The sequence below is a fragment of the Drosophila tropicalis genome, unplaced genomic scaffold, assembly GCF_018151085.1.
Source record: "Drosophila tropicalis isolate 14030-0801.00 unplaced genomic scaffold, ASM1815108v1 contig_39, whole genome shotgun sequence".
Taxonomy (NCBI): domain Eukaryota; kingdom Metazoa; phylum Arthropoda; class Insecta; order Diptera; family Drosophilidae; genus Drosophila; species Drosophila tropicalis.
This window is the reverse complement of record NW_027172851.1, coordinates 208,006-232,851: the sequence shown is the minus strand read 5'-3', so window position 1 is coordinate 232,851 and position 24,846 is coordinate 208,006. Positions and strand designations below refer to the sequence as shown.

Sequence of the window (24,846 nt, the reverse complement as noted above, 5' to 3'; positions counted from 1 at the left end):
GCTAAGTAAATTATTAATCGATGTGTTAGTCTGTCGATATTTTTATACCCTTGCAAAAAGGGTATATTAATTTTGGTCAGAAGTGTGCAACGCTAGATCAGCACGACGAGACGAGTATATTTCATATTTAATAAATTTTGACATTTTGTTTACAATGCAACTTTGGAACCAAAGGAGTTGAGAACTTCGAATTATCCTAAGACTGATTGTTACAGAAGTAACGAAAATTCAAGCAGTCACAAAAACTGTTCCGAACTACAATGCAAAAATTGAACAGGTTATCCTTCTACAGCTTGGGATCTTACAGATGAAAGATGTCTTAATAGGTATCCCAAAGCACTTAAACTTACAGATGAAAGATGCCCCAAAAGAAAGCAATTCAACATAAGAATTCGAAACCAAAAGAATAGAACTTTGAGTCATCGGGGTTCGGATTCCACTAGCAGCAATGATGTAGAACACGAAGAGAATATTCTAATACTAATTTGTCAGAGTGAACTTAATGATTTTTGCCGGGATGGATCCAATGACACGGAAAATCGTAGTGTTACTACAACAATGTAAATGGCTTATATGATGCCAATCGAAAATGGGTTCGTTGTAAGAAAAGCACTTGATAAAGACAAAGTCTTCATACTACCATTGCATTGAAAAAGGCATTTAAAAAAGTGCTTCAGCTTGATGAACTATTTATGTCTAGCAGATTGATAAAACTGATACCAAAATATATAAAACGACGTTAATGAATTCCAAAATTCTTAAAATTAAATGAAGTGTATATTTTCACTTTATACTACAGACCAGGATAAATACACTCCGAGATCAATTCAAAACACTCTTATTTCAATCTCATAGCGTCTCCTATAGCTAATAATGGATTCAAAATAGTCTATTAAAATACCATCGTAATTGCCAACAAAACGCCACATTATCAGATGGAGCTGTGCAGGACTTTAAAAATGGCTCCCATATGGTAAACCTAAGCCAATATTCGACAGATGTGAAGCCCTGTTACGGTCCTGGACTACCGTATAGGACCCATGGAATAATGCAATTACAAACTCCCTAAGAGGCATCATTTTAATTTGAGATTCTTCGGAAATTAAAATATTTTGAAAATAATAAAAAAGGAAAATGTAAATTTGAGTCTCATACGCCTCAAGGTTCCTGAATGGACTGAATAATTTTCTTGAGTGAACTGCACTAAAACAGCATGAGGTGCCAATGTGACAGGTCTCAAATGTTGGCGATGCCACCCGACCTGAAATGTTATAGAAACTAACATGAACGTAAATATAGCCAGATTTGTCCACAACCCACTGTTAACTTTTGCCCATTTTTCATTTTCAAAATTGAACCAAACAAAATGTGCCATTTATGATAAAGTATTGTTTTAGTAAATATTTACTTAAGTCATTAGGGCCCAAAAGAAAAACTTCCAGTAGCACTAGTATGAAATCAGGAAATATTCTAAACTGAAAAGTGTTTTATTTTGTAGGAGAATAGTTCACGGAAAAGTTTCGAAAAGCCCACCTACTTGTGAATCAGCTGTATCCGAATAGTGGCATCTGGTAACACTAACTCATAATCTGACCCTTTTTTTTTTTAGCGGGAAGCAGCTACTTTCAGCTATATTCCCGCTAAAAGTATGGTAAATATTTACCACTTAATCTACACGAAACTTTAGTGTTGAACAGTGGAAAATCGGCTAAAGCTAAGTTCAGTGTTAGCAAATGATGGCAGCACCATTGCCAGTCTGTTGTTTTTTTTTTTGGCGCGTGGTTTGAACTATGGTTGTTTTGACGGTTAAGTTTAAAATCTGTTAAGTTAATACTAGGTGGTCATATAGAAGCCATTTTATTATTAACTTAATTCGACGAACAAATTAATATTATGTTTAAAATCACTTTTAAAAATTAGGTAATGCTTTTGAGATGATTAAACAAATTTTAATTATATTATTTGGTTTTTAATTGCAAAACTCATTGTTTATGTAAGTAGATAAATATAATTAATATAACTTACCCCTAAAAATGTTATTGGTTTATGATATTGACAGTTTATTGTCAAAATGGACTTCCAATATGTTTCCTTATCATGAAAATATTTATAGCCACAATGGTACGAACATATATACAAATGTATCTACATATGTAACCAAATAGATAAATTAGCCACAGATTGTTTAATCACAATATTTACGACGAATACATTTAGGAAGGTGGAAGTCGGTATACGCATGTAGATTTAAAACCAATTAATTCGAAAACCATTTTGAATACTACGACATCTCTTTATTTGTAGATAACTTTTGAAATCTAGGGTGTTAAGTACATTAGGCGGGCATGAGTTGTCTTGGAGGTACAGAGATACTCGTACTTAGTGGTATAGCAAAAAAACTAAAAACTATATAATTGGTAATTGGTAGTTAATTATTTATTTACAGTCCAGGTGGTACGTCCGTCAAATTGGCCGTTAGTCGGTGCATGCTCTGTTCAAAAGTCATCTTGAATTGCAGATTGCAAAATTGATCATGGGAAACGAGATTACGATTACGCTTTTGGTAGTAGCGGCGATGACGGATCCTGTAATTAAGGCTTGGCAACGGGCGCAGTTTCCTTCAGTGGAGTTTTCTCGTCCTTAGCCTCGGGATCCTTTTGGACGCCGGCCTTATTCCAGGACTGTTCGCTACCAGAACCCAAGAACACAAAGACCAGGAACTCCAGAGCGAAGAGAACAATGGTGACACCAAAAATTATGCGCCAGGCTCCAATGTTTTGCTACAAAAGGAACAAGCAGGGAACAAATTAGTTGAAATCACTTGTGATGCCATAGGAGGGCTCTTACATTTCCATGGGTCACAAAGCCAACAAAGAGAGGCACCACAATGCCTGGCAAGGTGGCTGCTGTGTTCGTTAAAGCCACCAGAGTTCCAGCGAAATTGGGTGCAATATCGATGTGATTCGAGAGGAAGCCTGAGAACATGGCGCCCATGGCAACAATACCAACAGACATCACCGTGACGGCTTCATAATGACGACAACCGATGTAGCAAAGAACCAGCAGACAGATGCCAGGAATGATAGTGCATATGGTGGTGGCCGTTTTGCGAGCAAACGTTGTCGAGATTTTTCCTGCAGAATGAAAACTTGATCAGCATTAGTTCACACAAAATCTGTGGAGAATTAACTCACCCTTGGCTTGTAGTGTGTCCAGGAGCTTGCCAAGACAAATACTGAAAATGATCATGGGGAAATATGGCAGAGCACTGAGTGCCGCATTGCTGGCTACATTGAACTTGAGGACTTGCTTCATGTAGAAAGGGATCTCGATGAGGAACATGTACCAACCAAAGTTGCTGCATGTGTGAGCAATCAGAATGGCCCAGAAGGGAACCGATGTGAAGACCTTGCCCCACGGTACGGCGGGATGATGTTCCGTCTTTTCCTCAGTGCCCAAAGAACTGGTGATCATTTGACGCTCCTCGGGACTGATAAACCGCTGCTTATTGGGATTATCCTGTACAAGAATCACCCACAACAGCATCCAAATACAACTGAGGGCACCCATGACATAGAATACCGATTCCCAACCCCATTCGGCGGACAGGAGACCAGCTAGAAGAATAGACAGGGCGGTTCCAGCAGAAGTGCCCACATAGATAATAGTCGACATGACCATCCGTTCGGTTGGAGGAGCCCAAGACGCAATCATGACATGCATGGCCGGAAACGAGGCACCACCTCCAACACCCTCCAGGACTCGCATCAGAATAAGACCCCCGTAGTGAAGTTTGGTAAAGACAGGCGTTAGCAGGGTACAAACGACGTTAATGGCGACAGAGAATAACATCACCCATTTAGCTGAGAAATTCTCAGCCACATGGGCCAGAGGAATCTGAGAGACCATATACCCCCAGAAATAGCAACTCAACAGGGTGCCCTGCAGGGGTTCACTCCAACTGAAGGGTCCGTCTTGAACTTTAGCTGTCACATTGGTGGGTCCACCCGGTGGCAAACACTCCTCGGGCAAGTCTTCGGTAGGCGCCAATGTCGATACGTTCAATTGCAAGTGTCCGTGCTCCAGATCGAGATTAGCTGCCTTTATTGCCGTGTGATTCACCATCGCCACCATGGCAACACTGAGGTTCACCTTCAGGCCATACACAATGGCCATGCCAATAGATCCAAGCAGGGCCAAAACGTAGCGAGCCGGCGCAAGTTCTGTGGACGAATGGATGATAAAAAATTATTTGGTTGTCTCGAAATTTGGGATGGGTCAGTGTTGAATGTCTTCCACGCGCTTTGACACTCATCCCCAACATTTTCTTTCCCGGTCTAATCAGGCCCAATTATGACCACTCCCCGGCACACACATACACACACACACAAACAAATCAATCTTTATTTTCAATTTTCATTTCCTTTCCCTTTCATTCTTGTCCAAAATTAACGGGTAACAAATGAATTATATCGGCTAATTGTTATGATTCCATCAGCCTGCCTCAATATTTACAATTATGTATATCAATCGATTCGAGTGGGAGTTGCTTATCTTGGGCTTCTTTGATTAGTGTTTGTACGCCCTCATAAATTGATTTCAAACGTGTCGACAAAAGATTTCAAATCCTAATAACTGCTTAATAAATGCTGCTCCTGGAATAGTACCCCAATTTTTATTAATTGTGCCGATGTGAAAAGAAAATAATAATCATTTAATATACTTTCGCACTTGCTTGCGAATTCCAAAGTCTCTCATCAGACATATGAAATTGATATGCATAAGTAACTGAATGAAACGTGAACCTATTCCATAACGAGTTCTACCTCAGACGTGTTTGAATACTATTGAAGCCCGCCTATTTGTGAACCAGCTGTATCCGAATTTTGGCATCTGGCAACACTAACTCTAAATTTTACCGCTTTTTTAAGCGGGAAGCAGCTACTTTCAGCTATAGTCCCGCTAAAAGTATAAATATTTTTTTATTAATTATATAAAAACCAAACAATAAATCGGCAAAGCGCTCCCATGGTCATGCTTGTAGAATTTTTCTCTTTCATTTGATATCAAATTTATGTACTAAAGCTCGTTTTGGTCCCTAATAGCTTAAGTAAATATTTACTAAACTATTGGCTCCGGCCGCTACTGAGTGTCATAATAAGGTGGTCATGAAATCTTAATTTGTTGTTGAAAAATGCTGAAAGTACGGAAAATATGCTGGATACCGTGCAGGTGGAAAAGCGGAAAGAAGCGCTGGAATGTCCTTCAGTACAAGAAGACCAACTGCGACCGGGCCCTAGATAGTTTTGATGACTTCTATGGTTCTGTTTACGGGGGCAGGTGGAAGAATATGAGAGCGGCTCTTTTGACGGAGCACAAGTATATTGCCATGGTGAACAATTTCGGGGACACGGAGCAGACATGCAGCATGCTGGAAATGGATGGGGCTATAAATATCAAGTCACTTATCCATTTGGCTCAGGAACGAGAGTCGCAGGTCCAGGTGCAAGGAGATGGGCCGGTAGCAAACAGTACTGAAATGGATGACAAATTGGATGCTTTGTTGCGAAAGCAACAGGAAAGAGAAGTCGCTGCCATTTACCCACAAGCTGGAGAAGATGGTGCGGCGGTACAGCTGCCACACAAATTGAATTATGGCAAAGATGAGAAGCGCCTGACAAGGGACGAAAAGGAAGACAACTTGGATTATAACCAAAGTCTCACCAAAGCACTGGAAGAGGACATGCAATTGGAACAGGATCGCTTGGTCGATCCCCAGTTCGGCACTGGAGGTTTGTATGAGTACATGCCGGCTAACAGCATTAAAGGCATGGAGGATTGGGTGGCGGAATCCGAGCACTATAAATACTACCAGACAAGTGTGGATTTTCCTCTGAAAATTGAGCCGGAGACGTCATTCTACTACCCAGAGCACTTGGCACTTTACACCTATGAGATGGGCAATTGTTCCGACTTTAAGTCTCCCAAAAAGTGTCTCACCGGTGTGCTCTCCCACTTCCTTATGGATGGTGGGTCAATTCTACCTCCTCTTTTCCTGCAGGTACAACCTGGCGAACGGGTCCTGGATGCCTGTGCGGCTCCTGGAGGCAAGTCATTGCTCTTGCTGCAGACCCTGCACATAGATCACTTGGTTTGCAATGATGTCCAGGAATCCCGCCTCAAGAAACTCAAGCACGTCATGCAGGAGTACCTGTTTGACTATAAGGAACGTTGGCAAGGCAAGCGCCTAATCTTCAACATGAGCGATGCCCGCAACTTGGACGGTTACGAAAGCTACGACAAAATTTTAGTCGACGTGCCGTGCACCACAGATCGCCATGTGCTCATGCAACAGGACAACAACATATTTAAGCCAACTCGCATTAAAGAGCGACTGCGCATCCCCGAGCTCCAATCGGGCATTCTCGCAAATTGTTTGCGGCTGCTGCGTCCTGGTGGAAGCCTGGTCTACTCCACCTGCTCGCTGTCACCGGTCCAAAATGATGGAGTTGTGCACATGGCTCTGCAAAAGGTCTTTAACGATCACGGGATCACGACTACCGTTAGGGATCTAAGTCAACAAGTCACTCTCTTCGCAGATATATTTAAGTTCGAGCAACCCAAGGGACTAAAGTATGGTCAAATGGTCGTACCATATCTGCCAGCCAATTTCGGCCCAATGTACTTTAGCAAAATTACTAGAAATACTTGAAGTCAATAATTCATTATTATTGTAACATATTTTTTTTATGCTTAATTAATCTTCAACACAAAAAAAAAAAAAAAAAAAAAAAATTAAATTTACAAAGATTTGTTTTTAAGATAGAGCTGCCATAAAGGAGGAATCAGCAAATGGGCCTGCGCCTATACATATTTAATTTTGAAATCGGTTGGAAATTGGCGAAAATACAGTCTTGGGAAAATAGGTGCAAATATATAACTGTGAATTTATAATTCGGTTAATACTTTTCCGATTTTTAAAATGCAAATATTAGTTTTCTTATTAGGTCACCTAAACTAATCTTTAAGTTTGCATTAGGACCATAAAAACATAAAATTGGGTCAAAAATTATTTTACAATATACTAAACTCCGATTTCATATTTAACTTTTTGCAATCGCTTAGATTGAAGTTTTTACCCTTTAGTTACACAAGCTGAAGTTTATATTAGGAATTGTTACGATTGGTTTCTAACAATGATTTACCAAGATACTAAAGCAACAAAAACAATTGACCAAAAATTAGGTGACAGTTTAAAGTAATGTATTTTGTCTTTTTTCCGGTTGGCTTATTGGGAAGTTGTAAAGAGCATTACAAAGGGATAAAGACAGTAAAAAAAAAAAATTATGAACTTCTCGTCGAATGTGACTTTCATGACTACATTTGCTTTTCCGTCTTCTTTCTTTTCTTCCCCTTAAGAGGCAGTGCGGCTGGAGCCTTGAACACGGTACTGAAAGAACAACCGAATTAAAAACTAAAAAAAACTAAGAGAATGATTTCTTGGTACTTACTGGCATGTGGTGCAGATGGGGCTATACTTGCAGAAGACTGATAGGCAGACAGAGCAAACATAGCCAATGTCGATTAACTCGCGATGGCAGAAACAGGAGGCGCGATAATCCACTTTGGGTGGCGGCGGCAAAACCAATTTGTGACGCATCTGGGGGGACGGGAGAAAGACCCAGAGTAAATACTGTAAGAGGCCATCCAGTTGTGTGACTTTTAGGAACTGGCCATTGGTAATATCACAACCCTGCTGTAATAGACTGACAGGATTTTCCAAGGAACAGGTGTCGATGACAATGCCCAGTTTTTGGGCTGTGAAAAAGACATTCATGAATGTCATGTACTGGGATGAGCATTCATTGCTGCCCGTCAGAACGAGAACGCGAGAGTGCATCTTAATCCCCGGTGGTGTATTACGCTGCAACTAAAGAGCAGGAATCAGTCAGTTGTACGCGGAATTAATTCCATCAAATGCAAACTTACTCTCGATATGTAGCAAAGGGCCCGGCCTATACTCCCGGCTAACAAACTCTCACAAGGGGCAGACAGACGAGGAGCATTCATCAATATATTACCCAGTTGCTGTTTGACTGTCTTCTCCACCTGGCTAAATACCTCATACTGTCCGTCAATCTGACGTACTTCAACCTGACGTCCTGGCAGTGGATACAGGAAATTCCTATGCACAAGAAACCAAATAAATTATAGGCGCATTTGAAGCAATTTAGAGTTAAACGTACGATGCGTGATGTGAGCAGGATATGACTGCCAATTTATTTTGAGCCTTTTGCATCAGATGAGCATTGCCGAAGGCTATCATAGCCTCCAGGATTTGGGTGAGGTTCTGTGGGTTTTGACGCACTATGCGCTGAGATGGATTCGTATCCAACACAATGACCAGCAAGTCAATGCTTGATTCCGACTCCTTAACCTCCTTCGTGCTTGTACCTATGTCGGCAGCCGCATCCATCTCGTTCAAACCTCTCTCGGTCAAATTTAAAATGGAAAAGAAATAAAATTAAAAAAAAACCAGCCGGCTTAGATTTGTTTATCGGTGCGAAATGTCGATATGTTATCGGTTATCGGTACAAGATGTCGTTTTGTTATCGATACCACATCGATAGCATTTGTTCCGTCTTTGGTAACACTATTTCTTTGTGGGGGCGTTTCACAATTGAAATCTGTTTTTTTTTTGTTGTTGCGAAAAGGATAAAACGGCCTGGACATGCTCGTTCTGGTACTCGGTGATCTACATATACCGCACCGCTGCAGCAGCCTCCCTGCGAAATTCAAAAAGCTCCTCGTTCCGGGCCGTATCCATCATATTCTGGCCACCGGAAATATCTGCACCAAGGAATCCTATGACTATCTCAAATCGCTGGCCAACGATGTGCACATAGTGCGTGGCGATTTCGATGAGAATCTCAGCTATCCGGAGCAGAAAGTGGTAACAGTTGGACAATTCCGAATCGGTCTCTGTCATGGCCATCAGGTGGTGCCTCGCGGAGACCCGGAGGCGTTATCACTAATACAGCGGCAATTGGATGTGGATATCCTAATAACCGGCCACACGTACAAATTCGAGGCGTATGAGCATGGCAACAAATTCTACATTAATCCCGGTTCGGCAACGGGAGCATTCAATCCGCTGGATACAAATGTGGTGCCTTCGTTCGTATTGATGGACATACAGAGCACGACGGTGGTGACATATGTGTACCAGTTGATTGGCGATGAGGTCAAAGTTGAACGCATCGAGTACAAGAAGATCTAACTGAGTATTAATACGCCATTCCCCGCACCCGCAACCCCTCAAAACTGATCTTGGCTTTATAATGAAAATATAATTGTATGTAGAAAATAATAATAATAATAAAAACGTTTCCTTTTTTTATTTGATAAAAAATGTTTAAATTTTATTTAAATAGATTATAAAAAAGATGATGATCTTGATCTTAGACATGCTCGAGTGCAAATATTTTCCGAATTTCGTGCGGATTTTTAATGTTTTTTTTTTGTTTTTGTGTGTTTTATCAGTTTTTAAGAATTCCTTTCAATATAAACACAATATATCTTTTAGGCTGACTCATCCTCCTCCCCCACCCGTGTCATTTGAATTAAATTAATTTAAATGTGGTGTATAAATTTTCGCATTGGCCAGCTTTAAATTTTGGCAACAATTTCTGTACCAGATCGGTCAGGGACAAAAAACATAAAACTTTTTGCTTAAAATTAGAATACATGTATTAATGCTTAACGGCTGGCCAAATGCTCCTCTGAATGGATGGGGGAACGCTACGGATATAATTGATTCTTATGAGACTTAGCCCAAACTGTCCACACACACAGTCTTGAGGGTCTTGCCAGCTATGGTGGTCTTATACTGCTCCGGTAGAGCCAGTTCGGTCTGAAAGAGAGAAAATGGTGAATAAATTTCCACGGCAGGGATCACATATGAACTTACATAGTCGCCACTTGGATCGGGCAATAAAATATTCATCTCGGAAGACTTTGAGCTGACAATCTCAACGCCAAGCGAATCCTTTGACAAATACATTTGACATCCGTCGCTCTTGTCGATTGAAACTGTGGGCACTGATCCCAACACCTGCATCTGGACGCTCTGGCAGTTCACAAACTCCACGGAGGCAACCACCGAGTCGAAAAGCAACGAACACTTCTTGCATGAATCGAAAACAATGTTGTTCACTTTGCCTTTGACTGTGAGTGTGGAGCCCTCACAACGGAACACATAGACCACATTGTTCATCTCTGCATTGTCCACAATGAGACCGGTGTTATTCTTCTGATATTCAATCAGCCACTTTTTGCCATCACGTGTGAACACGGGATCCTTCACAACGGCAGCGGCCGCCGACTTAGAAGCACCGCCAAAAGTGGCTGGTGTCTTGAAAGGAGCTGGTCCTGTCCGCAGCGAAGGATTCTTGTGTGTTTGCATATCGCCAGTGACCTTTTTCAAGTCTACAAAGAAAGGGGAAACGGTAATTATGGATTCCACTTCCTCACACACGCATTTTACTCACTCTTTGTAATGTCAGCACCCTGATTGATTTGGGCAAAAAGCGCACTACGATCATCGCCGGCACTATCCAGCTTGAGAGCATCCAAGTCCAGTGGGGGTGGTGGTGGTGGCATGCCTCCAGGTGGTGGTGGTGGGGGAGCACCGCCAGCTGGAGCTGCTCCCTTTCCGGACCACACAAGGCCTGTGGTATGATACTGCTTGATGTACGCCTGCAGCTCGGTCAGCGTTTGAACCCATGACCGAGCCCACTCCACATGCGTGGCATCCTTCTCCTTCCACTCCTTCAGCACACGATTCGTGTAGAACTGGCCGGCGTCATTCATCTCCTTGACATGAGGACCTGGTGTGGGCGACACACAAACCCAGCCCAAAGCGGGGATACTCTCGCTGATTGCCGAGAGATGATTGAAAAACGGCGACGAGCGATGCTTCTCACGGAAATCCTGTATGGCGCTAATCTGCGTCGACGTTGGCTTCAGCAACTCCATTTGCTTCGGCTGCGGAGGCTGAGCAATCTGCGTAGCCAGTTTCACATACTGCAATTGGGCACTAAAATAATAGAAGACACCATATTAGGTCTCGAACCAGCAAACTATGTTCCAATACTTACTCAAAGGCTGCCTTAACTGACTGAGCATGCTGGGCAACATCGCCGCCAATTTTTACGGAATTGGCTAGATATTGGCTCAACGGTCCCGCAACAATATCTTCAAAGCCGGCAACACTCATGATCGCACTTCTGACCAAGGGAGCAGGTGGCGAAGGCAACGGATTAGTAGTCTCTGGCAACGGGGGCTTTGGCGGTTCTTCGGATTGGGTTTGCGTGTTAGATGGCGCGATTAGTGTGCGCTCCAAGCGATCTACTAACGTTTCCAGGCGTTCACAAATGCTTTCCAATTGCTGAACAGCAACCGTTGGGGTTTTCGAGTCGGGTTCGTTATCTATGGAAACACAAGATTAATTAGTTTTGATTTCATTTTTATGCGTCCATAAGTATAAAAAGAGTTTAAAAGAGGTGCTTTAATCGAAGATAAAAGGAGAAATAAGACGAAAAAAAACCCCTTAAAAGAAATGGAGGGGCACAAAATATGATTTATTAACCAAAAGTCACATTGGTGTGAATGATGATCATGATGAGACAACATTTGACAACTGTGACTACAAAAAAATCTACATACATATGTACATACATCCATATATACACACTGTGCTGTGCTGTGCACTAAAAAGTACTTAAAGGAAACCAAATATTTTCCAATATATGTATATGAGGGGGGTAAAAACAAAAGTTTTTTGGACAACGCCCACATGCAAAGACGGTAACAAGAACGAAATTCAAAGGCTCTCTGTGAATTTTCACATCGAACAAACTAAGCGACATAATGATGAAGAAGTTCATCATTTACCACGCACTGCCACACTGTGCTCTACGGCCGCATGGGCGGCTCGTAACAGCTCCGTGTAAAGACGTTGCCGTTTCAGCTCCAACTCATCGCGTCCCACTGGTGTAACAGGTGGCTCAATGCAGCCGCTAAGGGATGATAGTGACAACAACAAGGTAGAAGAGTTTACATCACAAGGAATCACACATCAAATTGTAGTTCATACATCTCATTTAGCCGTTCGTCGTCGAACCAGGCGGGTAGTCCGTGGGCAAATGCCAAAGTCTCCGATATCAGATCACCCTCAATATATGGGGCACACATGCTCTCTCGCTTCGGCGGCGGCAGCGAATCGGAGAATACCTCATCGTCATCGAGCAGAGAATTGTTGTTATTATTCTGATTTGCCAGCAAGAGCAGCGGCAGTGGATCCGGCTCAATAATCTCGGCACGATTGCTTATGTTGACCTTCTTCTTGATGGAATGATGCGTGGAATTGTGCCTCGAGAGGCAGCTCTTTGTCGGTGGCGCAACAACAGATGGAAGCGGTGGTGTCGCTTGTTTTGTCAGGGAACCAATCGAATCTTCGTTGACATTATGGTTACTCTGGTCGTGGTGGTTGTCGTCGTCATCTCCAGCACTTGTCATCGATGCCGGAGGCGCTGTTGATGTAGATGAATGGGTAGAACGCACGGAAGGTTGCAGAATCGGGGAAGACGAAGTGGCTATATCCGTATCCCTGGTAAGTTCTTCACATATGTGAAGCAATTAAACCAATAATTAGTATTAGAGTTCCATTGTCTCACAGATAAGAAAATAGTATCAGATTAGTATTGACCTTCAAAACGAAGAACTCTCTTGCGGATAATGAAAAATAAGTTTGCTTCTGAGCAATACACAAGAAATAATTCCGTAAGTTTCATCCTGCCCACAAAATCAATAACTATTCAATATTATAAAAATACAAATTACAAGGATCTCCATCTTATTGGTTCTAATTCTAATTGGCTTAATTGTTTGAAACAACAATTTACAAGTAAAAAGGAAATGAGATAAATAAAAGCTCAGTGTAAGTCTATTTGGTTTACTGGACTGGTCATTTGCAGTTACAGGTCTCTCTGACACTGAAGCAAAACACAAGAAGCCGAGCGTGGAAACAAAATATAAAGAAACGACATAAATATTTAGCAGTGCGGCGCCTCCTTCATCATGCCGATGAGTTCGGGCGGCGGCTCTGAACAAGGAACGTGAATTGTGTATACTTAGAAATATATTCATGTCAATACCAGTTTGTGTTTGAGAAGGTTTTGTAACATCTTCGACGACAGCATCTTTATCATCATCATTATCATCATTTTTGTCATCATGGTCCTTGGGTAATTCTGGATGAGACATTGAGACGCCGACTTCCATGTCGTCTTCAAGCTTGACATTACCGTTTTGCGGCACAGCCTTCTTTTCCACTTCACTGGATTGGTTTGGCGATGGCGCTTCCTCCTCGTCGACGACTTCGTTATTCTCCATGGTGGGTTCGCCGTTCTTAGTGTTCTTCTTGGACTTTTTCCCTGCTTTGGGATTGGCTCGACAGCAAGAAAACATTTTGCCACTGGTTCGATTTGTGTATTTCTTGTTGTGTACTTTAGTTACTGACGATGAAGCACAACATCATTATGTAAGTAATGGTATTTAATTTTGATACTTTTCTCAGATTTAGTTTTGATCACAATATTGAGAGCATCAGTAGCAGGCATTAAAAAGCAAAATACTTAATTCAGCTTCGCCTTGTTAATATCGATTGGCACACAGTAGAAAGTCACTGTTGACTAATTTCTAGTTTTCTTATACGCACGCAGGAAAATGTTTAACACAATTTTCCCAACTTTAACCAAAAGAAAAGCTAGAAAACGTCCCCCCCTCAACTGGGTCAACTGAAATGTTGCTACAGCTGCTGGAACACACCCTAAGCGTGCGCAACGCACAGGATAAAGAGGAATACTCTGTAGCTTTTCATTTAAGAGAGAGCAACAGAGAGCATTAGCTCCGGCTTAGTAAGTAAGCAAGTAAGTATATGTATGTGTGTGTGTGTGTGTGTGTGTGTATGTCTGTTTACGTTTGCAGTTGATTCCTTTTTTTGTATGACACGAAGCTTTGTCCAATTCGGGACAGAAAATGAATTGGCCATGAAACGGCATTTCAAGTCATTTTTGCCTCTCTTTCTGCCGCCTCCTCTCCCGGTGCTACTGATTGCATGTAGTTGGTGCATCTGTTGCAGAGAAAGCTCAAGCTCCATAAAAAGAGAGTTTTGATTCCCCGTAAGAGAGTTGTGGGACAGCTGCTGCGCAGACATATGTATCTTCTTTTTTTCTATACCCTGCAGCGTTTATACAAAGTAAATTAAAGTCGTACCAAAAATAACAAAAGTTATCTCAAAACTGCAATAAGTCAAAGTTGGTCAAAAACTACATAATTAAATATGTATGTATGTATACATATGTATGTACATACATATATATAGGAATCTAAATATTTACAACTTATTATTATTATACAAGATTAAGCATTCAGTAGTAGTATATACAGCCTAATATATATAAATGAGTCCTCATAAGAATACTCCTTTTTATTCAATTCATAAAATCCTCATGAGCAGTGAAGGATATGTTAGAGTCGACTCTTGTATAGATTTTCTCATTTTTTCTGTCCGAAGTTGTTTTTGTTTGGTTGGTTGGCAATTAGAGTGAGAATCTCAAGCAACTTTCGCCCATGCGTGTTTTCAAACTAGAAATGCAGAAGAGATTAAATGTCTGCAGAAGATGTTACCGTTAACTAAATATATGCATGTGTGTACATACATATATCTACGTATGAATGTATGGATGTATCAAATTACAAACCAGTAGAAATTCAAACTCTTACGCCGAAATTATGCCGGAAACCAACACAACTTGTAATCTCTTTTGCTGATAATACTTTTTTCAAGCAACATTTTGAGTCACCCCATCCACATTAACCTCAACGACAGGTGGGGCATTCGAGCATACTACGCGATGAGTCACAACATAAAAAATCTCCTAACAAAGAAGACAGAATCAGTGGATTGAGGGAATCCATCCAAATGCACATTTGTATGTACATATGTATGTATGTACATACGTATACTTACATATGTACATATGTTTATGCATATTTATAATATTAAGCACTTAGGTTTCAATGAAATGGAATTGGTTAAATATATGTGAAATCATCATTATAAATACATTCAAGACACTTGTGTGTGTGTGAGTTTAAATTTACAAACAAAATGATTCACACAAAAATAGCCAAGATATTTTGTTGTTCCAACCCTGCCCCTCCAACCGCTTCACCATTTCACATTTGCTTAGCAGAGTAGTCACAGCTGTCATTTGTATGTATGCATATGTATATGTATATATGTATGTACATAGGATTTATAAATCATTAGTTTTCATGCAACATACATACATATACTTTTTTGGACACACATATATGTACACATATATATGTAATCACCCACACCCACCACTCGCAATACAACTACAAACGCACAAAATGCAGCTCCAGGCACACAGACTGACTGACGCGGAGCCCAACCCAAATTACATTGACACCAGGCACTTGGGGCAGCATTGAGGCGCACAAATATCTTAATTATTTATTAAATACACTCACCTTTTCGTTTTGCACAATAACTTTAATATCACCGTGTTTTTTCTTTTTATTTGTTAATACGACGGCGAACGGATAGACACAGAAACGACCGGCAAATTGTGACAGCTGGTGCCTAGTGTTGGCAAATAATAAGGAAAAATAGTGGGAAATTGGGAAAATGTTAGAAGTTGCAAAATAGTGTTACTAAAAATAAAATGTTGGCAGTCGGGTAATTTCTTTCTTGGCGCCTTTTCAAAAAGAGAAACTACCAAGTAATTTAAGTTTCTTGGAGTATTATTCAGCCTTGTCTTAAATAAAATAACTAAAAAACTTATTCCGCCGAGCTCCTTTATTTCACTGTACAATTTATTAACACTGAATAAAAGCAAACTTTATAAATATGATGTTTATGTACACCGTTCAAATTTTTATTAATAATGTAATTCCACTGATAATATATTTTTTTAGTTTAAATTTAATAAATTGATAATTAAAATTGGGAAAAGTTGTTATGGTCAGTTCTGAGGCTATCGGTATGGATCTATTGATAATACCAAATAGGGGCAGATAATAGTGGGCAAGTCGGGGAATATGGGGGGTTGTAGTGTTGGGCAAATCTAAATTATAAAGGGATTTTTTTTTTAAGTCTGAAAAGTCTCCAGCGGTCAAAACGCTGTTGACCCAGGCTCTGGGTCTAAGGAATAAGCCGTAAGATCAGGCGATAAGTAGCGGGGTTAGGTTAAGAACCAGGGTAAATGTTTACTACTACTACCAGGGCCCAAAACGCGCTTAAACTACATAATTTTGATATCAAACGAAAGAGAAAAATTCCTCGGGTGCGCCTTGGCGATTTATATCGTAGTTTTTGAGTAATTAACAAAAGAAAATTAATATTTTTAGTGGGACTATAGCTAAAAGTAGCTGTTTCTGGCTAAAACAATCTGTTCAATTTTGAGATGGTGTTGCCAAATGCCGAATTTTGGATACTCGAATTCGCGGGCTTTTTGAATATTTTGTTCGCACTATTCTCAAGAAACGAAAATATTGTTGAGTTTACAATATTTCTTGATTTTATAGAACAAATATAGTTTAGAATACTCCTCGACTTTAGAGTTTAGATTAAAATATTTGGCTACCAGGGCGTTTGACAACACTAAAATCTAGCTTTACCCGATTTTTCGACTTTTCAACACTGAAATCTCGAGTAGTAGTAAACATTTACCCAGAATACAATATTCAAACAACCTGCCAAATAAAAAATTGTGCTTGCCAGCACTAAAATCTAGCTTGAGCCGATTTTTTCACTTTCCAACACTGAAATATCGAGTAAGTCGATTCATCATCGACCTATCGATTTTTTTCATCGCTGCTATTTCCAGCTCTACTTCCATGGAAAGTAAAATACTTTACATGTCATTATTCATTTGGTTCCAACAGAAGTCGCAACAACAAGTCAACTTTTTCTCATAAATTATTTTATCATACAAATTATTTAGTAGAAATAAAGAACCATATGAAAAAAAAGAACTTTTAAAAGATAAAAAAATATTGCAATTGCCGAATTTCGTGCTTAATTAAAATAATATGTACACTTCGATTGACTAAGTTATGTTTAATTTTTTGGTTTTCAAATCACTAACAATCTATTTTTGTTTTATTAATATAATATATAATACATATATAATATTAACCAACTATATTCAATGTATTTACCTTTATTTTACCATTACTTTTCCCACCCGGTTAGGCATACTATTAATAAAAGATTGACAACTATTCGATTTTTTCCATACTTCAGACCTTTTTAATTCTGTCTTTGTTTTTGTGGACTAGTTTTGACCTGTTTTTCCAATAGAGTCTTATCATAGACGGCTGAAGCATTTCTCGAAGCTTCCAGCTTTACATATACCAGAGCAATTATCAATATCTTTATCAATTTTCATCAATATTCCATTAGTAACATTATAAATATTCTCTTTATAAATGGATGCAAGCAAAATAAAACCGTGATCCCGTATATTCCATAGAGAAGTCTGTTGCGATTTCAAGGGATATTCACCTTTGGAATAAAGTTTGACAATATCAGGTTGCACCTTGCATCATCACAATTCGAAGGGTATGTGAATGATAAAAAGTTGATTACTTCATGAGCCACATATTTCCATTTACCAGAAATGGAAAGTACTGCATCCTTCAGCTCCCATGTCTCCATTTCAGTACGTATGTACATATATAAAAATAATTTTGAAAATAATAAATGATAAATTTGCAAATATTAAAAAGCGTGAGAATTTTATGAAATATTTTTATAAAAAGTTTATCGTATCAGTATTTTCAAAGTGGTAGGAAAAACTTCTTTTAGGATTCAAATATGCAGCTTAAATACCAAGTGTCATGCCAATAGCTTTTTAAATGACTGAGCATCCGTTAGAGACATAGTATAATAGTATAATATTAAGAAATTGCGGATAGACCCTTCTGCTCAATTTGCCGTTGCTGCCGTTTTTGTTGTGGCTCTCAATCATTTGGATGGTCCAAATATTGGTAATAGGTTTGCTTGCTTAGCTCAGCATCGCAGTCACTTCAGATAACTGTAACACTCAATACAAGTTGCTACTTTCTTTATATACCGGCGTAGTTTCCTCCTAAAAGTATTTTCTAAAAAAATTATTTCGACTTCTGCCCCTAATAGGAACGTTGCCGGTTACACTTTGACATTCCTTGATCGTATAAACAATTACATTGCCCATATTTGCGAACTAACGTCAGCTTCTCAAATAAATTATTATTTTTTTTTTTTTTAAGTTTGGAGCGAAAAACTCCTAGTAGAAACATTCTCAAGCAAGTTCTTCAAAATGGCCATCGGTAAGATTTCGCCTTTTTTCCCGGGCTGCACAAATGTTGTTTTTTTTTGTTAATTTTCTTAATTTTAAAAGTTTTCTCATGAATAGTGTGGTCCTCCTTGGTAAAAAAATTCAATCGCAATATTCTTGAAAAATTGTCTGGCCCATTCCGGACTTCTGTATTTTCTCGTTTTGTAGGCTAGATCTATATGCGTGCCTTTTAACTGTGCCAGCAATTCCATCGAATGCGCCTTTGCCATGAGAAGTAGAAGGTACATTTGTGCGCTTTCTTGCTAAAGGGATTATAGCAGTAACCACGCTTTGGCCTGTTCAAAATATAGTGCTACCCAATGGAATTCCTTACTATAATTTTTTAGTCGTCGACTCAGAAAGCTTTTAAGTTTTAAGCAAAAGCCTAGCATTGGAGTGCCTTGGCCGATACAAATTAATCAATCATTAGCGATTAATTTGAACTTAATATAATTTCAGCTAGTCAGTCAAAAGTCAGTACTCCATTTATATTTTTTTTATGTATATCGGCGTAAGAACTTTAAACATTTTAAGCAAAAGCCTACCTAAATGGTACGATAACTTAGAACTTAATACGATCCTTTAATTTTTTATCTTCGAGTTCGATGCGTTATAAATCAAAGATTGGTATAAGCAAATGACTTTTTATAATCACATGCAGAACGCAGAAATATTTTGTTTTTTGGTAATATCTTGTGAAAACATCTTTGGAAAACAAATTATTCGCCCAATATATAGCCGGCCTAAAAAAAAAAAAAATAAAAACAGCGACTAAGAAGAAAATAGTGTTCTAAGTAGCATGCAATTGCTGCTAATAACTTTGATTCTAGTTCGAATCTTTGAAAACTGTTCAAATTGAATTTTCCCTTTATATGAATCGAAATAGGGTAAAAATTACGCAAATGTTTTTTTTGGTAAATATTTACTTATTTAGCCGAATATTCCTCGATTTTATATTTCGTGTTAAATCGAAAGAATCGTGTTAACGGGGGATGTGTGAAATTCAAGAACCGTGTTACCCTATACTAAATTAGACGTGTTTCTTTCTTAAAAACTTCATGTTTAATGTGTATGTATGTTTCTACTAGTTTTCATTTCATTTACATTCGTTACAATAGCTCCCTGTAAACCGATGTTGTTGTTTCGTTGTTGTTAAATTGGCTAAAATTTATGCGAGTTCCACATGCAATGGTAGTATGAAGACTTTGTCTTTATCAAGTGTTTTTCTTACAGCGAACCCATTTTCAATTCTCATCGTATAAGCCATTTACATTGTTGTAGTAACGCTACGATTTTCCGTGTCATTGGATCCAATAAAAAAATGTTTAAAATGAAAACCAAGCATCTTAGACTGGCTTAGAGACAAGTTAATTGCCCGGCAAAAATCATTATGTTCACTCTGACTCATTAGTATTAGAACTTTCTCTTCGTGTTCTACATCATTGCTAATACTGGAATCGGAATCCCGATGACTCGAAGTTCTATTCTTTTGGTTTCAAATTCCAATGTTGAAGTGCTTTCGGATATCTTTTGGGGCCTCTTTCATCTGTAAGATCCCAAGCTGTAAAAGTATTACTTGTTGATGTTTTGGGTTGTAAAGCAGAATCTGGAACAGACTCCTTGAATGTTGCAAAGTTGCATTATCTTGGAAAAGCCCGTAGAATACACTGAAAAAGTTTTATTTCTATTATTATTTCAATGTTTAATGTGTCACAACGTGCTTACCGCAAATAAACACAAATTTTGGTTTTAATCAAAATTCTGAAATAAATAATTACGAGGAATTTATTATTGCATCAATTTTTGCATCCAGTAGACCACTCTGTGTTGTAATAAATTATTTTACATCGTCGTAAGGCTTCTTGCCAAACACTGGTTTCCGGCTACCTTGTGGCACTGAATGAAAACTTCAAATTCGCCTTATTTGTTGGCAATTCCGCAGATATTTCAATAGACTATTTTGAATCCATTATTGCCTATAGTAGACGTCATAAATGATACTTTTTAGTTTAATTAAAAAAAATTGGTATCAGTTCAGTTTTTATTATGTTCAAGTTAGCGTCACAATAAGTGCACAAGTTGTAGCGTTTGTAATGAATGGGATAATAAGCCTTCTGGCAAGATAGTTTTTCGCCTGATAATTTTTGTCGACGAAAAAGCGATTTGGCCAGCTTAAGCTTAACTGCCACGTTTTTCCAATACTCTCTTAGACATATTTCATCTGCGGATCCAGATATATCTGATATGACTAGCATACCTATATGATAATAGGCCATTCGGCACGTTTGCAGGAGAATATACCCCTCATTTGGTCACAAGTGTCAACATTTGTTTTGATGTTGTCAAGTTCTGTGATCGGTTTTTTTATCATCTGCAACACTGAGGTCCTTCGTTTGGTGCTAATGCTCAACAAGGAGACGAAGAAAGTATAAAAAATGATACTGTTATGAAGTTAATTTTTATAATAGTAACAAAGTTTTTGTTATAGGTCACTGTTCTTCACCCAACGTTCCTTTAGGAGCTATACGACATGACTATGGCGCAATGGCAAATGATACACATACCTCTGTACGAAACAACTATATCTGATTTGGATGGTAGAATAGAGCTAAGCTACGATCATTTAAAGCTCTTTTCTTTGTAAAAAAAACTCAGCAAAATTAACTTTAAGGCACAAAAATAAAGAGCTCAATCTAAGCCAGCTCACCAAAAAGGAATACAAATTACTTATTGCAGCTACCACCAGGTAACAATTTTTCCTGCATGTCTTCTTCTTGGCCGGGGCTCACAATTTATGGAGATTTTTCACAGATTGCAATATATTCCGATGATTCCTGCGCCCAGTTTAAAAATAAATACATTATGTGCACATTTGGAGTTGATTCTATTTGCTGGGTCTCTCGGAAATGGATTCGTTAATGTAGTTGGAGAAGTTGGGTACAACATCAAACCCATTGGTGTGGTTTTACCGGGAAAAGTAAAGATTTTAAAATCTGGTCTCCATAAACACGGGTCAATGAAGATTGAGTACCCAATAGCGTAACATTATCAATAAAAATGCATAAATGTAAACGGTGCAAACAATATTCAACATTCAAAATGTCGATAGCCATAATATCGATAATATAGAGCTTCCGATAAATTACAATATAAATACAATCATAGTGTGTGTCAGCTCTAAATAATTTCATATATATTTGAAAGGCGAAGGAAACGTGAAACATGATAAACATCTTCATGAAAAATTGTGTAAGCAAATTTGTGCACTTAAAAAATATAAAATAGTCCGATTAATACTTGCATTTATTTTTTTTCGCTTCAGAACGTCACCATCTGTGAAGTGGGTGAACAGCCCCATGCTCCCCCCAAGACAAAAAAAATGACTGGCAGATTTATTGTCCGCCACAAAAAGAAGGCGGACAACATTTTAAAGGCGGTCACTGTGGCCAAGGCACCAGGAGCAGCAGTAGCACCTCCACTGCCACCACCACCCCCAACACCAACAACGCAACAGATTGCGGAAATCGCCGAAAATTTGGAATAAAAATAAAATTAAATACATCATTTTAGAATTCCAGGAATTTTTTGTTGTTTCTTTTTGGTTTTTGGGAAGGGGAAGGGAAAGGGTAGAAGCTAACGTGATCTAGCTTTTACTTGTGTAAAAATAGGCTTAAGACCCAAGCCCATGCACATACATATGTATGTATGTACATAGTTTCGTGGCAAATATTTACTTAAGCTACTCGGGACCAAAACGAACTTAAACTACATAAATTTGGTATCATACGAAAGAGAAAAAATCCACGAGCACAACCTCAGGTGCGCCTTGGCGATTTATTTCGTAGTTTTTATGTAAATAACAAGAGAAAATTTATGTTTTTAGCGGGACTATAGCTGAAAGTAGCTGTTTCCGGCTAAAAAAAACTGTCAAATTGTTGAAACAGTGTTGCCAGATGCCGAATTTCGGATACTCGAATACGCTTCTTGAATCTCTTTTTCGCTGTATTCTCAAGAAACGAAAATATTGTTGAGTTTACAATATTTCTTGATTTTATAGAACAAATATAGTTTAGAATACTCCTCGACTTTAGAGTTTAGATTAAAATATTTGGCTACCAGGGCGTTTGACAACACTAAAATCTAGCTTTACCCGATTTTTCGACTTTTCAACACTGAAATCTCGAGTAGTAGTAAACATTTACCCAGAATACAATATTCAAACAACCTGCCAAATAAAAAATTGTGCTTGCCAGCACTAAAATCTAGCTTGAGCCGATTTTTCCACTTTCCAACACGGAAATATCGAGTAAGTCGATTCATCATCGACCTATCGATTTTTTCATCGCTGCTATTTTCAGCTCTACTTCCATGGAAAGTAAAATACTTTACATGTCATTATTCATTTGGTTCCAACAGAAGTCGCAACAACAAGTCAACTTTTTTTCTCATAAATTATTTTATCATACAAATTATTTAGTAGAAATAAAGAACCATATGAAAAAAAGAACTTTTAAAAGATAAAAAAATATTGCAATTGCCGAATTTCGTGCTTAATTAAAATAATATGTACACTTCGATTGACTAAGTTATGTTTAATTTTTTGGTTTTCAAATCACTAACAATCTATTTTTGTTTTATTAATATAATATATAATACATATATAATATTAACCAACTATATTCAATGTATTTACCTTTATTTTACCATTACTTTTCCCACCCGGTTAGGCATACTATTAATCAAAGCTTGACAACTATTCGATTTTTTCCATACTTCAGACCTTTTTAATTCTGTCTTTGTTTTTGTGGACTAGTTTTGACCTGTTTTTCCAATAGAGTCTTATCATAGACGGCTGAAGCATTTCTCGAAGCTTCCAGCTTTACATATACCAGAGCAATTATCAATATCTTTATCAATTTTCATTAATATTCCATTAGTAACATTATAAATATTCTCTTTATAAATGGATGCAAGCAAAATAATTTTCAAAGTGGTAGGAAAAACTTCTTTTAGGATACAAATATGCAGCTTAAATACCAAGTGTCATGCCAATAGCTTTTTAAATGACTGAGCATCCGTTAGAGACATAGTATAATAGTATAATATTAAGAAATTGCGGATAGACCCTTCTGCTCAATTTGCCGTTGCTGCCGTTTTTGTTGTGGCTCTCAATCATTTGGATGGTCCAAATATTGGTAATAGGTTTGCTTGCTTAGCTCAGCATCGCAGTCACTTCAGATAACTGTAACACTCAATACAAGTTGCTACTTTCTTTATATACCGGCGTAGTTTCCTTCTAAAAGTATTTTCTAAAAAAATTATTTCGACTTCTGCCCCTAATAGGAACGTTGCCGGTTACACTTTGACATTCCTTGATCGTATAAACAATTACATTGCCCATATTTGCGAACTAACGTCAACTTCTCAAATTAATAATAATATTTTTTTTTTAAGTTAGGAGCGAAAAACTCCTAGTAGAAACATTCTCAAGCAAGTTCTTCAAAATGGCCATCGGTAAGATTTCGCCTTTTTTCCCGGGCTGCACAAATGTTGTTCTTTGTTAATTTTCTTAATTTTAAAAGTTTTCTCATGAATAGTGTGGTCCTCCTTGGTAAAAAATTCAATCGCAATATTCTTGAAAAATTGTCTGGCCCATTCCGGACTTCTGTATTTTCTCGTTTTGTAGGCTAGATCTATATGCGTGCCTTTTAACTGTGCCAGCAATTCCATCGAATGCGCCTTTGCCATGAGAAGTAGAAGGTACATTTGTGCGCTTTCTTGCTAAAGGGATTATAGCAGTAACCACGCTTTGGCCTGTTCAAAATATAGTGCTACCCAATGGAATTCCTTACTATAATTTTTTAGTCGTCGACTCAGAAAGCTTCTAAGTTTTAAGCAAAAGCCTAGCATTGGAGTGCCTTGGCCGATACAAATTAATCAATCATTAGCGATTAATTTGAACTTAATATAATTTCAGCTAGTCAGTCAAAAGTCAGTACTCCATTTATATTTTTTTTATGTATATCGGCGTAAGAACTTTAAACATTTTAAGCAAAAGCCTACCTAAATGGTACGATAACTTAGAACTTAATACGATCCTTTAATTTTTTATCTTCGAGTTCGATGCGTTATAAATCAAAGATTGGTATAAGCAAATGACTTTTTATAATCACATGCAGAACGCAGAAATATTTTGTTTTTTGGTAATATCTTGTGAAAACATCTTTGGAAAACAAATTATTCGCCCAATATATAGCCGGCCTAAAAAAAAATAAATAAAAACAGCGACTAAGAAGAAAATAGTGTTCAAAGTAGCATGCAATTGCTGCTAATAACTTTGATTCTAGTTCGAATCTTTGAAAACTGTTCA

General features: G+C 38.3%; 5 protein-coding genes and 1 long non-coding RNA gene across 8 annotated transcripts; 3 read left to right on the top strand and 3 right to left on the bottom strand.

The window, feature by feature from the left end:
- Positions 1 to 2,414: 2,414 nt before the first annotated feature.
- LOC137572580 (sialin-like) lies at positions 2,415 to 4,535 on the bottom strand. Of its 2 annotated transcripts, XM_068284332.1 has the most exons (4): positions 4,516 to 4,535; positions 3,195 to 4,223; positions 2,848 to 3,134; positions 2,415 to 2,780 (listed from the first exon to the last, which is right to left on the bottom strand). In XM_068284332.1, exons 2-4 carry the CDS (start codon positions 4,174 to 4,176, stop codon positions 2,592 to 2,594), a joined length of 1,458 nt encoding a protein of 485 aa, XP_068140433.1. In that variant the 5' UTR covers positions 4,177 to 4,223; positions 4,516 to 4,535; the 3' UTR covers positions 2,415 to 2,591. The 2 variants fall into 2 exon arrangements, with proteins under 2 accessions (XP_068140433.1, XP_068140432.1); XM_068284331.1 differs by lacking the exon at positions 4,516 to 4,535 and having other exon boundaries at positions 3,195 to 4,479.
- A 464-nt stretch (positions 4,536 to 4,999) lies between these two features.
- Positions 5,000 to 6,794, top strand: l(2)10685 (5-methylcytosine rRNA methyltransferase l(2)10685). Its single transcript, XM_068284347.1, has one exon. It carries the CDS (start codon positions 5,195 to 5,197, stop codon positions 6,710 to 6,712), a length of 1,518 nt encoding a protein of 505 aa, XP_068140448.1. The 5' UTR covers positions 5,000 to 5,194; the 3' UTR covers positions 6,713 to 6,794.
- Positions 6,795 to 7,241: 447 nt separating this feature from the next.
- Tfb4 (transcription factor B4) lies at positions 7,242 to 8,559 on the bottom strand. The gene is made up of 4 exons (XM_068284348.1): positions 8,247 to 8,559; positions 7,990 to 8,185; positions 7,512 to 7,930; positions 7,242 to 7,450 (listed from the first exon to the last, which is right to left on the bottom strand). The coding sequence occupies exons 1-4, from the start codon at positions 8,474 to 8,476 to the stop codon at positions 7,378 to 7,380; spliced, it is 918 nt and encodes a 305-aa protein (XP_068140449.1). The 5' UTR covers positions 8,477 to 8,559; the 3' UTR covers positions 7,242 to 7,377.
- An 85-nt stretch (positions 8,560 to 8,644) lies between these two features.
- On the top strand, positions 8,645 to 9,412 carry Vps29 (vacuolar protein sorting 29). Its single transcript, XM_068284323.1, has one exon. The coding sequence runs from the start codon at positions 8,732 to 8,734 to the stop codon at positions 9,278 to 9,280; it is 549 nt and encodes a 182-aa protein (XP_068140424.1). The 5' UTR covers positions 8,645 to 8,731; the 3' UTR covers positions 9,281 to 9,412.
- capt (adenylyl cyclase-associated protein 1) lies at positions 9,384 to 15,746 on the bottom strand. 2 transcript variants are annotated; one of them, XM_068284321.1, is made up of 7 exons: positions 13,218 to 13,470; positions 12,158 to 12,680; positions 11,956 to 12,080; positions 11,160 to 11,490; positions 10,551 to 11,098; positions 9,971 to 10,488; positions 9,384 to 9,913 (listed from the first exon to the last, which is right to left on the bottom strand). In XM_068284321.1, exons 1-7 carry the CDS (start codon positions 13,453 to 13,455, stop codon positions 9,830 to 9,832), a joined length of 2,367 nt encoding a protein of 788 aa, XP_068140422.1. In that variant the 5' UTR covers positions 13,456 to 13,470; the 3' UTR covers positions 9,384 to 9,829. The 2 variants fall into 2 exon arrangements, with proteins under 2 accessions (XP_068140422.1, XP_068140423.1); XM_068284322.1 differs by lacking the exons at positions 11,956 to 12,080; positions 12,158 to 12,680; positions 13,218 to 13,470 and adding an exon at positions 15,625 to 15,746.
- A 5,904-nt stretch (positions 15,747 to 21,650) lies between these two features.
- Positions 21,651 to 22,057, top strand: LOC137572602 (uncharacterized). Its single transcript, XR_011031709.1, has 2 exons — positions 21,651 to 21,725; positions 21,799 to 22,057. It is a non-coding gene; the product is annotated as an uncharacterized lncRNA (long non-coding RNA).
- Positions 22,058 to 24,846: the final 2,789 nt, after the last annotated feature.